Source organism: Python bivittatus, unplaced genomic scaffold (genome assembly GCF_059951505.1).
Source record: "Python bivittatus isolate LINGU-HERP-01145 unplaced genomic scaffold, Pbiv_v1 ctg000660_np1212, whole genome shotgun sequence".
Lineage (NCBI taxonomy): Eukaryota > Metazoa > Chordata > Lepidosauria > Squamata > Pythonidae > Python > Python bivittatus.
This window is the reverse complement of record NW_028277092.1, coordinates 2,047,618-2,061,037: the sequence shown is the minus strand read 5'-3', so window position 1 is coordinate 2,061,037 and position 13,420 is coordinate 2,047,618. Positions and strand designations below refer to the sequence as shown.

The 13,420-nt window shown below is 48.2% G+C and overlaps 1 protein-coding gene across 1 annotated transcript; it reads right to left on the bottom strand.

Moving 5' to 3' along the window:
* Position 1: 1 nt before the first annotated feature.
* On the bottom strand, positions 2 to 12,059 carry GLMP (glycosylated lysosomal membrane protein). Its single transcript, XM_007437659.4, has 6 exons — positions 11,922 to 12,059; positions 7,642 to 7,899; positions 6,018 to 6,215; positions 5,641 to 5,859; positions 3,965 to 4,242; positions 2 to 2,500 (listed from the first exon to the last, which is right to left on the bottom strand). The coding sequence occupies exons 1-6, from the start codon at positions 12,006 to 12,008 to the stop codon at positions 2,332 to 2,334; spliced, it is 1,209 nt and encodes a 402-aa protein (XP_007437721.1). The 5' UTR covers positions 12,009 to 12,059; the 3' UTR covers positions 2 to 2,331.
* Positions 12,060 to 13,420: the final 1,361 nt, after the last annotated feature.

Genomic DNA, 13,420 nt, shown 5'->3' with positions numbered 1-13,420 from the left:
TAACCCAGGATGGGAGTCCAAGTACTGTATTGCTGGCTGACTGACTGACTGACTGACTGACAGACAGATCTGGGAGCCTTTTCTTACACACACCAGTACAGAGTGTGGAATTATGCACAAGAGGGGACACCAGAGATTACGAACTGCATGGAGGAAGTAGAGAGAAAATACTCCTGTTTGTATCACACTAAGCTAATGCAGGTATTTAACCGTGATTTATTGAATAACTCACATATAGTTGATTTCACACACACAAAAATGCGTGAACCACATATCACCAAGGTCCCCCCTTTGCAGCAGATACATTTTGTGCCCCAAACTGGTGTTGTGCAGGGCAGTTCTCTTTTTATTAAAATAATCTTTATGAGTCCGAGGGAACACCTCCCTGGAGATCCCTCAGACTTTTAAAGATCATTTTAACAGGAGAGCTGCCCCGTGAAGCACCAGTTTGGGGCACAAAATGTATCTGCTGCAAAGCTGCATATTTCTGGGTTTGGTGCATTTGCAGAGCCGTCAAGAACAGGGCTACGGGATCTCGAAAAGCAAATCCAAAGCGTAGCCTGTTAAGGAAACCTCTGAGACCAAAACTGGACTTGAACACCGACAGACGACCTCAGAAAAGCTGTATTGCAAAACGCCCCTTTTAATTGGTCCCTGAAAGACACGTAGTACGTAGCGCGTGGCCCATAAGGCTCCCGGCCCACAAGCAAATCCCCCCTACGTGGCGTATGTTAAAACAGCAACGCACAATGAAGCCGAAAGCTCTTCGCTTCGAGCCAGGACGTCGGTGCCCCTCGATCCAGAAGTGTCCCAGCTCCTAAGCGGAGGAGAGGCCCAGGAGGAGCACAGACTCGGAGAAAATGAAGGGGGCAGGCAGGTCCTAGGAGTTGCCCCACACCCTCTCCTGTCTTCCTGGGCCGCCTTTCCCACTCTGATTTAGCACTTGCTCTCACCTGGGTTTTCCCCAGTCGGGAGAGCCCTGCTAGGGCTGGGACTTCAACTCCCAGCATTCCTAGCCGACGTGCTGAGAATGCTGGGAATTCTCATCCCAACATCTGGAACCCTGAAGGAGAGACAGGTTTGTTCCAGAAACTTGCCAAGGCTCGGCTTTGCTAACTTTTCACAGAGTTCAACTTGGCAACTCTCTGGCCTTGGCCCGACTCTTAATTTGTCCTCAGTCCGCTCTGCCCCAGAGCGCGCTAGAAAGACAGATCTATTCTGCAAGCCCCGTGGCACGCGCTCGTTTCAGCTCTTAAGCTACCAGCACAGGAGGAGGTTGTTTCCAAAGAAAAGTGTACCACTGACTCCAGAGTGCAATTTTGCCTGCTTTTGTTTTCTGAACAGCAGCCTGTAAACAACAGAATTAGCGGCTGACCCACACGCACACCTTTTTTCAACAGCTGCCAACTACTCCCCCCAACCATGCTCTTGTGGCTTTAATGACCACAAAACTGAGAACTACCTAAAGGACGTGACTTAAAAAAAAAACACAGGAAGGAACGGCTGCAACTCCACTCCTTAAAAGACACAGGAGCCTCAGCTAGAAACAGAAGTTGGCTGCTTAGAAGCCAGCAATTCATTGCCAAGACACTTCGTGCTGTTGATGCAAATCCGCTGAGAGAGAGAGAGAACATTTTTTCCTAAGCTGAAAGGTCTGCGGGATGATTGAGAACAGAGTTTAATGTTCTGGGTCTTTGCAAGGGTGGGAGGGAAAAGCAAAATCAGCATGGAAGGGAGGTGACCCTCCCCAAACACACTAATTCCCCTGAGAAGGTGGTGAGACGGGAAACAAAAGCTCAAGATCTCTTGCAAAATCAGTAGCAGGGAACTGCTCTAGGGAGGGGGAAAGAGTAAAGACCACCCCGAATCTCCCACCAGTTCATGATTGAGAAATGCAGTGCCCTGGAGAACTTAGTCTGTAAACTGAAACGTCCCCATGTGTGAGAATTGTGCTCCATGTTTGTGAGGGACCCCGTATACATTGTGGGAAGAGACCGTTTGAGAGATGGTCACCCAGAACCACTAAACCGTTACGTCACGTCCCATTCCTGCTCAACAAAAACTGCGCGTCCAGATGAGGTGGTCATTCCAGCAGCCCCGCAAAACCTTTTCAAAATAGCAGAAGGTGTCAATCAGGCCCGGAGAACACGTCCCTCTTCGCGATCCTGATTTTGAGATGAATTCAGCCCCCTTTAGGGGGAAAAGATAAATAAATCCCAACCCGCAGGGGCAACTGAGAGAGGTGTCTTTGGAATAATCCACAATGAAGCTTTCTTATCTATATGGAAGTGCAGCCCTGGAGAAGTGTCCACTTTGGGCTTTTCACACCCATCAGTTGATTGGCTCGTACTCAGAACATGGCTTTTCTTGCCTTGTGAGCACAACAAGGGTCCCCACAATTAAGAGGACTGCCGGCGTTCCCAGCGCCACGGCGAGAATCCCAATGACCAGCAGAGAGAATCCCTCTCTTGGTGGTTCCCCAAAACCGACCAGCGCGGACCTGGAAGGAAAAGCAAAGGGAATGGAAAATGAGTCATTATACTGCTATTTACACACAGTCTACCACAGTGTTTCTCAACCTTGGCGACTTTAAGATAGGTGGACTTCAACTCCCAGAATTCCCCAGCCAGCAAGTTGGCTGGGGAATTCTGGGAGTTGAAGTCCACCTATCTTAAAGTCGCCAAGGTTGAGAAACACTGGTCTACCAGACGATTCTGACTGGGTTTGATGCTTTTGACTATTGGACCCTTCCCAAAGATATAGGGTAGCTCAAGATATCATTGTAATATAGGTGCTGTTCATGCAATTTTTATAAACTGATGCATTGAGATTCTGCCCATTCTTATCGTCCAAGTGCTTTTCCAGATCTTTTGGGATGGGACTAAGCACGCCAACCACGATTGGCACTATGACTTTCTTTTTCTGCATTTAGAGGTTCCGCTGGATCTCTATTTGAAGGTCTTTACATTTCCCTATTTTATCTAGTTTTTTCTCATTGGCCCTTCTATTTATCCAGCAAGTTGCCAGCTACTGTAGTGTATTATTATCAAGGCAGGGTGCTGGGGCCACATGGAGCCCAGAGGTACTGATCCATGAAAAGACCATGTTAAAATCTGGAAATTGGCTAGCTACCAAATTGGTTCATTTTCTTTTTTTTAAATAAAAAGAATGTGTAATTTCTTTCAAACACTCTGTTGGGTCAGAAGGAACAAACACAGGTAACTCATGCATTCTCAGCCTCTCTTTAAACCCCAGCACTGTTTCCCTGGTCACTTTGGAAGCTTCCAAAACTTTACCTTCCTGACTGTCAACCTCCCTCTCGGGACCCTGGCTGGTCGCCCTGCAGGCCCACTCCCGCCTAGCCCTCCCCAACCATCAGCACTTGGAGTGCCACGGCCCCTTTCCCTGGCTGCCCCGAAGCTGAAATCCTCTTCCCTATACCCTTCAAGTCCCTCAGCAGTTTCCCTTCCAGTTCTTTCCACAGCATGGGCCCCACATATTTTATTAGGAGTGGGAGACTGCAGGCTGAGATGGGGCTTGGAGTCCCCTCCCCACATCGACAGAGATTAGGGCTGCTGAAGACGATCGGCCCACTTCCCTGCCATTTTTCCCAAGCTGGGAAACACATGGAGATGTAAAACAGGCATATTACAGTTAAAAATCAAAGGACCTCTCTGCCCACACTACCCCTAACCCAACCTCTGGCCACCAAAAGGTTGCCCACCGCTTTCTTATAGCAGGAACTATCTATCACGAGCAGCGAAGAACCTGCCACTTGGCCAACTTCTGATTGAGGCCACTGGGCTGTCTGAAAAACAATGCCGACCATCAGTGCAGGAAGAGATCTCCAGCTTGCAAAATGACCCAGCTCAGTCCGCAGGAAGGAGCTCACGGTGGTCCAGGACAGAGGCACCCCACCCCACTCTTCTGGCAGGAAGCCACAGCTCTCCATAGGGGTCCTCACCAACTCAAGTATCCCTTTTCTTCATAGGCTTCGTTGTTTTCGCTGCCAAAGGAGATATTGACAGCAGACAGGCTGCAGCGACGTTCAAGGTCCTCCCCAAAGTAGGCACGGAGAATGCTGAACTCCGGACCGGTGGTGTTGACCACCTGAAGTGGGTAATACTGGCAGTGGACAGTGTCTTCCCGCTGGGGATTCTGGGAGCTGTAGGCGGCTGTCTTCCACTGCAGGAAGCTTGACCCAAAGCTGTTGTTGTGGGGCTCAGAGATCAGCTGGGCCATCTGGCCAGGGAGGAAATGAAAGAAGAGACACAGTCAAGAAAGCAGAAGGGAAGGCTGAAGATAAAGATGAGATGAGCCATAGACAGGAGACTTATGGTTACCCCAGTCTGGGGCCTCCATTCTGGGGTGGGCGGGCATGTGCTTATATGACAGTCATTTTGCAAGAGTACCCACAACACCAGCTCCATCCGGACGATACGATCCTCGTGGTTCTTAATGCATCTGATCCCGCTCGTCAGCTCTGGCTTACAGGCCTATTTACTGATGAAGGGTTTGTTTAAAATTGTTCATCTGGCCCTGCCTCTTAATCCTGGCTAAAAAGAGAAACCTACAAGAAATGTTGAATTATTTTTCTGGCATCTTCTGTGTGTACTGGCTTCTGGTAGGGGATGCAAGACCTCGAAAGAAAGCCTAAACTGAGCAATGGCAGCCTCTGACAAGCTGACAGAAGAAGCCTTCACATACAACCTGGATTCACACAGATGCATAATCATGGTTTAGTGAATAAACCATAATTGGATGGGTTCACTCTTGTTGAAGCTGCAAACAAGAGCGTGCTTCACACTATACCAGCATTTCGCAACCTTGGCCACTTTAAGATGCGTGGACTTCAACTCCCAGAATTCCCCAGCCAGCATGTTGCTGAATCACCCCTCTCAGTCACCATGGCCAGTAGTACTGCAGAGTTGAAGTTGTAGTTTAGTAACATCTGCTGCATGCTGGCCAGGGAATTCTGGGAATTGAAGTCCACACCTCTCAAAGTTGCCAAGGTTGAGAAACACGGCACTAAGGAAAACTAAAACCACATTTTGGGTTGGATATGTGAACCCGGCTAATATTGGACACATTCACCCTAACCAAAACCCGTGGCCGCCTGCCTCTGAGCACATCCTGTGACCCACAAAATGGAAGCCCTAGACATAAAAAGTAGAGCAATTCAGACTTCTGCACTAATTTAGGGCCTGCCTAACCCTAAATTGAATAAGCCAGTCATAAGCTACCATTTACAAACCACCAGAGTGCACATCACACATGATGCCGCAGACAAGGCACCGTATCATGGGCTAGCAGTGAGGCAGCACAACTCAAGGGTCGCACTCCAAAATGGAGGGGGGGGTGAGGACCCCTTTTTGGGGCAGGTTTCAGGGCATTTTATAGGTGAAATGGAGTCCTTAGCAAAGCTGATGGCTCCCATTCCACCCTTTAAGCCTCCCGGAGATGCAAACCTTTGCCCCCACCCCACCCCACCCCGGAGGCCACCAAAGGATGCCGGGAGCCGGCAGGGAACCCCGAGCCGCCAGCCCCGGGTGAATCCGGCAGCATTTCACTGCACAAATGTCCGAGACCCCAAGAGCGAGGCTCCCCCAGCCGGACTCGATGCTGCTGCCCTCGCCACACCTCAAAGATCGTCGGAGTATATTCATCATCGATGGAGCGGACCGACTGCAGCAGCTTCCGCCTGCCTCCCTGCTCCAGCGCCAGGATCTCCAGGGCAAAGCGTGAGCGGTTGCCGCGGGGCGCCACGCCCTGCATGACGAACTCCACCTTGGAGCTGTTGGCGCTGTGCAGCAGGCGCGGGAGGGGGCCGTCACGGCTGCCCCCCTCATACGCCGTCACCTGGGGGGCAGAGATGGGCGTGTCAGGAGGATGGGGCCCGATGGACCAGAGTCCTGCCCTCCTTGCCTTCCTCACCGCCTGCTGACCTGGGCGGGAGTTAACCCTGGTTTGTTGGGGGGGCTGAGGAGGATGGGCAGCCCCCTTTCCCCCCAATTTACCTGGAAAGAGATGCTTCCGTTCCAAAACGTCCCTTCGCGGCCCGAGCTCACGCCTCGGAATTCGGCCGAGAGCGCCGTTTTGTTCAGCTGGCCTTCGAGGCTGGCCCAGGTGAAGTTAGCCAAATGGTAGCTGGGGTAGAAGTGCTCCGCGTGAACCTTGGAGAGGTCGGACGTGTTGGTGCCATCGTATTCCCACAGCTGCAACATTCGCATTTGAAAGTAAGTGATGGCATGACTGGGTCCCTCTGTGGTTTTGACAGCTACAGCTGTCTGAGTTCACGCATCCCAAGCCACCAGCAAGCCACCCCCATTTGGCCACTTCGGGCATTAGACCACCTTGCAGTCTCAGACTGGGTTCACACAACCCTCCAAACCAAGCACAGGCCGTTTGCTCGTTTCTTTGAGTGCTGGAGGAACTCAGACGGTGTTAGGATTGCAAACCATGGTTTATGTGCTGTCTAAATCCAGCTAGTTGCAGTTAACTCAGTAAATCTAATCAATTTTTGGCGGCTACCCCAGCAGACTCTCGTTGGCAGTATGGACAACGCTTCTAGTTGGTTGGGATTTTTTTTACGGTGTTATTAAAACAAACAGTACCCAACCTGCAGTAATCCTACAGGGGTCAAAAGCATTTTAGACACGGGGGAAGGCACCCGTAGCGAGCTCCCATTTCACCTCCTCTTTCATGCATGTAGAGGTGAAAATAATTATCACAATCCTAAGAAACACAAGAACAGAAGAGATGCTGCACCCCTTTCGGCAACTACTCTATCCACCTCCCTGTCCAGAGGCAAAAAGCAGGGGTTACGCTCAGATCAACTTCCTCCTGCGTCTGGGAGCCAAGATAAACTGTCAATACAAACTGCAGTTAAACTACTCAGTCTTAACGGCAATCTGATCTGTGATCCAGGTTCATATAACCCAGTATTTCTCAACCTCAGCTGAAGAATTCTGGGAGTTGAAGTCCAGAGATCTTAAAGTTGCTGAGGTTGAGAAACACTGAGATAACCCATCAGACTGAGCACACGTTAACCCAAGTGAGAGGAACCTTCTTTGTCCAGCCACCACTTCTTCCACTGGAAGACTCCCAGGTTTCAAATATAAAAAATACAGAGCAGATCTCAGAAACCTCCAATCTGCTCAGACACACAAGCAGAAACTGTGATCTAACACATTATTATCATTACTTTTATATTTTACTTTGAAAACGTATAAAATATAAAATACTTTTATATTTCACTTTTAATACAGTCTTGTAGGATTGCTCAGCAATCCAGATTCAAAGGGGAAAAACTGATTCAGAGAATGCAAGTGTGGTCATGTTGTACCTGTCAGCAACACCGCCAAAGAAGCTGCATCCCACAGAAAATCATGTTGGACTTAAGGAAGTTCCAGCAGGTGCTACGTGCACACCCACACACGCTCTGAATCACAACTGAGATGCACGAACACTGGCGATGGAGCACTCTTCCTCTCTTTCCACCCTCCTTCTCCCTCCGAAGAACTTCTCATTAAAGTTTCACTGGAACTGATAATAACAATGACGCTACGGACTCCACTCAGAGCCCGCTGCGCTACTACCCCCGCCCTTGCTCCCCATCCTCCAGCCACCCTTTGGACGCACCCTCGTAAAGACAACTGCAGTGGAATACAAGACACTATCAGCTGGTTCGACCCGGATGGCTCCGGCTGGGGAAGAGGAGAGCAGCTGGGTCCAGTTGACGTGAAGGGTGCTGCTGTCGCTCCCGGTGTACACCAGCAACGCTGTGGGTGCCCCAATGGTGCTCCAGATGTAGTGAATCGTGTCGTTGAGGCCCACTGCTCGGGTGTGTAGGAGATTCACAGCAGAGCTCTCCCAGCCTGGGTTGTATTCCAGAGAGACCTGGAAAGAGATTTGCACCAACAGTTCAAGCTGCTTCACAAACAGGTAGCACTAAACCATTAATCATGATCAACAAACCACAGTGGCTAAGCCAAGGCCAAACATCATGTCTTAGTTTGGTGTGTGTGTCATGTTCACCCAACACCCTTAAATTACTCACTGAATTAACTAGTTTTCTAGGCTTGCACAGTACAGTGTGAAACCTGAACGAAACTGACTAGATTCACACAATAGGATCTCATGTTAGTGGGTAAGAACTACTTCAGCAGTGCAACACAAACTCTGCAAGGGCCACACCAGTTACTAATATGTTTCAGTGTACAACTCAAGCTATTGCTGGCACTGACTCAGACCTGCATGGCTCGGGGGTCCAAATGGCCTCCAGGACCATCTCCTCCTAACAGAATCCACCTGTCCTATTTGATCTTTCAGTCTATCTATCTACCTACTGCCCAGAGTTTGTGGAAGTGGCAGGATGCAAATCCTGCAAATAAATAAATAAATAAGCCAAACCCACTATGGAAGACATTAGACAAACTGTGTATGAACAATATATATTCTTTCGTTATGGTGTATTCTATATGGTGTATTTAATATTCTGTCATATTCATGCCATAATTTACATATTACTTCCCTTGATATTTCGAATGACCCTGAACTCCTAGGGTATGTAGGCTTCACAGAATTTAACAGGCTCAAGGATGCTGATTTTTGCCACTCCCCGCCAGGATGCCAGAACAACAGTGAAAGCTTTGGCACTCTTGCTGACCGAAGCTGCGACTATGCATTTCAAAGCAGGAGGCTGGCCTATCTTGCCTTCAGAGTCATTCCCTTGTCTCCTTACTTAACAGCTGTAAAGCAACTTCTCCCGTGCATTTGGGGTCTGTTAAGTACGTGTGCATACTCAAACGGACTTTGACCAATATCCTGTATAAGAACTAGGTAAATTTGTTGTTTTGGCTCTTCTGAGTGCAAGAGGCCACTGACTCATCGTACCCTGGTAGCTTTGAAACAACAAAACAGAACCCCCAGCAATCAATCCATCAGATCATTAGTTGCTTGCTTCGTTTCTGCCATTTTTCACTAGGGGGGAACAATGAAGGTGAAACCGTTAACACAGATGGACTGTTATCTAGGGCCAGGAATGTCCAAGGTCGTACCAACATGAGAACCAAGAACTGGCTGAGGAGAGGGGGGTTAAGAAGTGAGGGTAAAAGTAGATTGGGAATGTGCGGGCTTTTAGCTCCAGCGATACTTTGAAGCCGCATGTACATCTCAATAAATGAATTTCTTTTTGAACTTGACTCGAGTTTCAATAGATTTTTCTTCGTTGGGACTTGAACATCGTAGAGCCGACACAATCACTGGGTTTTGGCATTTCTTGGGCATGTTTTCTACCACATCATAAAAAACTGAGTTTGTTGAGCAAATGTAGATGCTGTTCTGACTTGTACAGACTCAGCCAACATAGCTTGCCTATTTGGGCTTAACACATGATACACACTGCAGAGACTTGGCCTTGATGGTCCATGCAGTCCCTTCCAACTTTACCATTCTATAATCCCATGATACAGTACGATTTGTGAAGCTTCAAAGGGTTGTGTGAACGCAGCCAGAATGTGCTACTGGAGCCCTGGATTAAGATTCCTGTAATGCTGACCTTGGCAAATTGTGAACTGACAGCTTCTTGGGGGTTAGGGTTAGGGGGGTTGACATCACTGCTCAAAAGAACATACAGACTGCTTTAAATGTGCAACCTCAGCCCCCAGCACAAAGCCTTGGCTGCAGCCTAAAGAATCTTCAAATGTGATAAAGTTGCAGAAAAAAATAATAATGGCAACTGAATCTTAAACAGAACCAATGTAGATCTTGCCTTGGTTAAACCAACTTTGTGGAGTCCAGCCCCAAACATCACAGTTCCCCACTGATTTTGTTTGCCAGGTCTGGGAAGCAAAATCAATGGGGGAAGGCTGGGAAGGCCCCAAATGGTGATCACGTGACCCCAGGACACTGCAACCATCGTAAATACATGCCAGCTAGCAAGTGCCCGAATTTTGATCACGTGACCGCGGGGACACTGCAACGGCCATAAGTGTGAGGACTGCTCATAATTCACTTTTTTGGTGCTGTTATAACTTCGAATGGTTGTTAAATAAATGGTTGTAAGTCGAGGACTACCTGTAGCACAATACTTCCAGTGCATCAAGCCCCTTGACCAGGAGAAAACCACAGGTCCCTGCCCCAAGTCAGTTACATTCTAAAATCAAACAGCTCTGAAAGCAGGTCATGGAAATGGAAACAAAAATTGACAGGAAATGAAAGTACAATGTTAGGGAACAGAATCAAGCTTTAGGCATATTGTGATGTACAAGTAACACTCCACTTCAGAATTATTCCTTCTTAAAGGAGATCCACAATCTTTGCATGGGATCCAAGTTCCCCCGTGCTTTTGGAGGGAAAGAGTTGAATGAAAAAATGCATCCCTCTTCAATCCTGCCCTACCAAGATGGATCAAAGTGGTACGTGGAGCAGTGTGCCTCTGAGCACGTGTAGAGGGTTTTCCACTCCACCAACAACTTACTCACACATTTAGCAATCCACATTTCTTCTTTGAGGAGAAAATCTATGTGGTCACTGAGAGTCAACGACGACTTGATGGCGCATAATCAATATTTCTCCTCATTTTGGGAGTTAGGAATTAGGCCATTTATAAATGTTTACATCTGCTATATAATTTAAGAAATTAACTAGCAGATGGAAATAGAAAGAGGAAGAGAAATGAGTAGAAACCAGTCAAACAAACCATGGCAAGCAGTATTTAACCCATTTGTTAAGATTCTGAAGAAAGAGAAAATATATGATTCATGTTCTAATTTCTAAAATTCTAGGGGGAAAACATGAAAGCAGCATATTTCCTTCTGCTCTGAGTGAGAAGGGAAAAGAGGAAGCTGAAAACAAGGAACTCTCTCCCACTTACTTTCTTATCCCCCAAAGGCTGATACCAAATCAAAATGCATTTTTATAGGGAAAAGTGCATTTGATTCTGCCACAGCTGCAAAGACAGACAGTGGAGGAGGCAAAACCCCGAACTAAAATCTGGAGCCAGGCTTCAAGCTGTGGGATTCCAGAGGATACATATCCAGAAGCAAGAATTAGAATTCAAGAGTTGCAAAATGGCCATTCTGGTGGTCTTCTCCCAATTCTGGGAGTTGAAGTCCACCCCTCTTAAAGTGGCTAAGGTTGAGAAACACCGTTCTAACCGGTCGCCGTCTCTGCACTGGAGTTCGAAACAGACTAACCCACTTTAGATTCAGACGACCTGGCCTGGGCCACCCAGGGGGAATCTTTTGTGGGGCTGACTCAGCCTGATGCATGATTTTCAAAAGGAAGTTCTATTACAACTATTCACAGGTTGCAATAAACATAATGGGCTTAACGTTCCAGTTGGTAGTAAGAAGCCCTGGTCAAGCACATTTGTGCAAACCAAGTCACAGGTCTCAAATATTTTACGGCCTGGCCTGGTCACATTTACAAAAATTATGTACTATATATATTTGCATGTCTTTTTTGGGGGGGGGGGGGGTAGAAAATCTTGTTTTTCACAACCAGGTTAGGCAGAACTGAAAACCAGTGCAGTTTAATGGGGATCCAGGTTCATATCTTAAAGCAGCCATGAGTTTTAAAGTGCAGGTTTAAAGCCATGGAAATATAATTAAATACAGGTCGTGGAGGAACCTGTCCCAACCTGATGCCTTCCAAACGTGGAGGACTCCAGCTCCCATAACCCTCACGTCACTCACCTTGGGATCTACCTGTTTAGAAAGCACAAGGCCTTCCGTTAGATCAGTGTTTCCCAACAACTTGAAGACGCGTGGACTTCAACTCCCAGAATTCCCCAGCCGGCAAGCTGGCTTCGAGCCGCCGAGGCTGAGCAACACCGACCCAGCCTTACCCGGAAAGAACGGCGGGCAGCCACCGGCCTCCCTCCCTCCCGCCAGGGCCCCGCCGCGCCCGGCACCTACCCTCCTCCTGTAGCCCGCCGAACGCCCCACGCAGCCGCCCGCCGCCCAGAGGAGAGCCAGGGCTGTCCAGCTGCCCGCCGCCAGCATGTTGTCGCCAAACTGCGGGTTGCAAAAGCTCCCTCCTGTCACATGACCCGGCCGGCGTTCGTTCCGGGTTTCCCTCAAACTGGGCGGGGACAGTCTCTTAAAGGGGCCGCCGGAAAGCCGGCCTCTGGGCAGGGGTCCCCGTAAGGTCACGGGGCCACAGAGGACGAATCTCAGCAGCCAAAAGAATAACGGGCAGGAAGAGTCACGGGGACGGCGATGGGTTAGAACGGTGTTTCTCAACCTTAGCCACTTTAAGAGGGGTGGACTTCAACTCCCAGGATTCCCCAGCCAGCTGTGCTGTGCTGGCTGGGGAATCCTGGGAGTTGAAGTCCACCCCTCTTAAAGTGGCTAAGGTTGAGAAACGCTGTTAGAAGATGCTCTGGAGAAACTTTCCAACCAAGCAGGAGGTATCTTGCTCATGTGATTCCATCCAATCACTCTTGAGATTTAATGGATGAAATAACATTCAGCCCTAGGTTCCAGATTATTGAAACACCACGCATACAGGGAGACGCTGGGGAAACAGGCACCCGAACTTTTCCCAACCCATTGTCTTCCAGAACTGTTGGACTAGAAGACCCACCTCCCCCAGCCAAGCACGGGCATTCTGCAAAGAAAAGGGAATTTGAATAGAGCCTTATGGCTGAGAGGAAGAATTTTGTTCAAGAATTTCAATTTGAACAAGGATAAGAAAACTCTTGCAGTGCTAAGAAAAGCTGGTGCTGCCCCTCCTACAGGTAGCAACATGGTTTCCAAAATCAGCTTCCTCCAACTTCATGCAATCCCAACTGTTTATACACAAGAAAACACCTGGCAAGTGCCAAAATAACCTCAATTCTTTTTTGGCACTTTAAAGATTTTAAGCCAACTTTTCTGTGTGGCAGCTAGAATTACCATCAAGCCTGACAAAGACTGCTGGCTGGCAATTAAAGGGGGCTGCAGCCCAGCAGTAAGATGGGGCCAGCTGGGGAAAGCTGTTTCAAGTGCTTTAGCAAAACTCCCCCCCCCAATTATTCTCAGCAGGTCTTAAGCCAAGAAGCCCTAGATCTTCATATGCAAGCAAACACCTGCACCTGTCATGAAAAGAAGTCACCACCACCTTCTCTTCCATAACAAGCCAGCTTTTTTGTCTTGGATTAAGAATATGCTACTTTGGCTCACTGCACAAGGATTACGGCTGTTGTACAGAAATGATATACGGTTCTTTCCTTGACTGGGCTCCCACAACATGCTAAGTAAACACTGTGGTTTACAACCCCTTAAGAAACCACATTATGGCTTAAGTGTGCAAATCCAGCCAGTATGTATTCAGCTTTGCCTTTTAAGAAAGATGAACTGATCTCTTTGCCAATTCTTTTGGCATTTTATTGTGATGTTATCTCAATGGATAGATCCCTGAGTAAAAGGCAAAT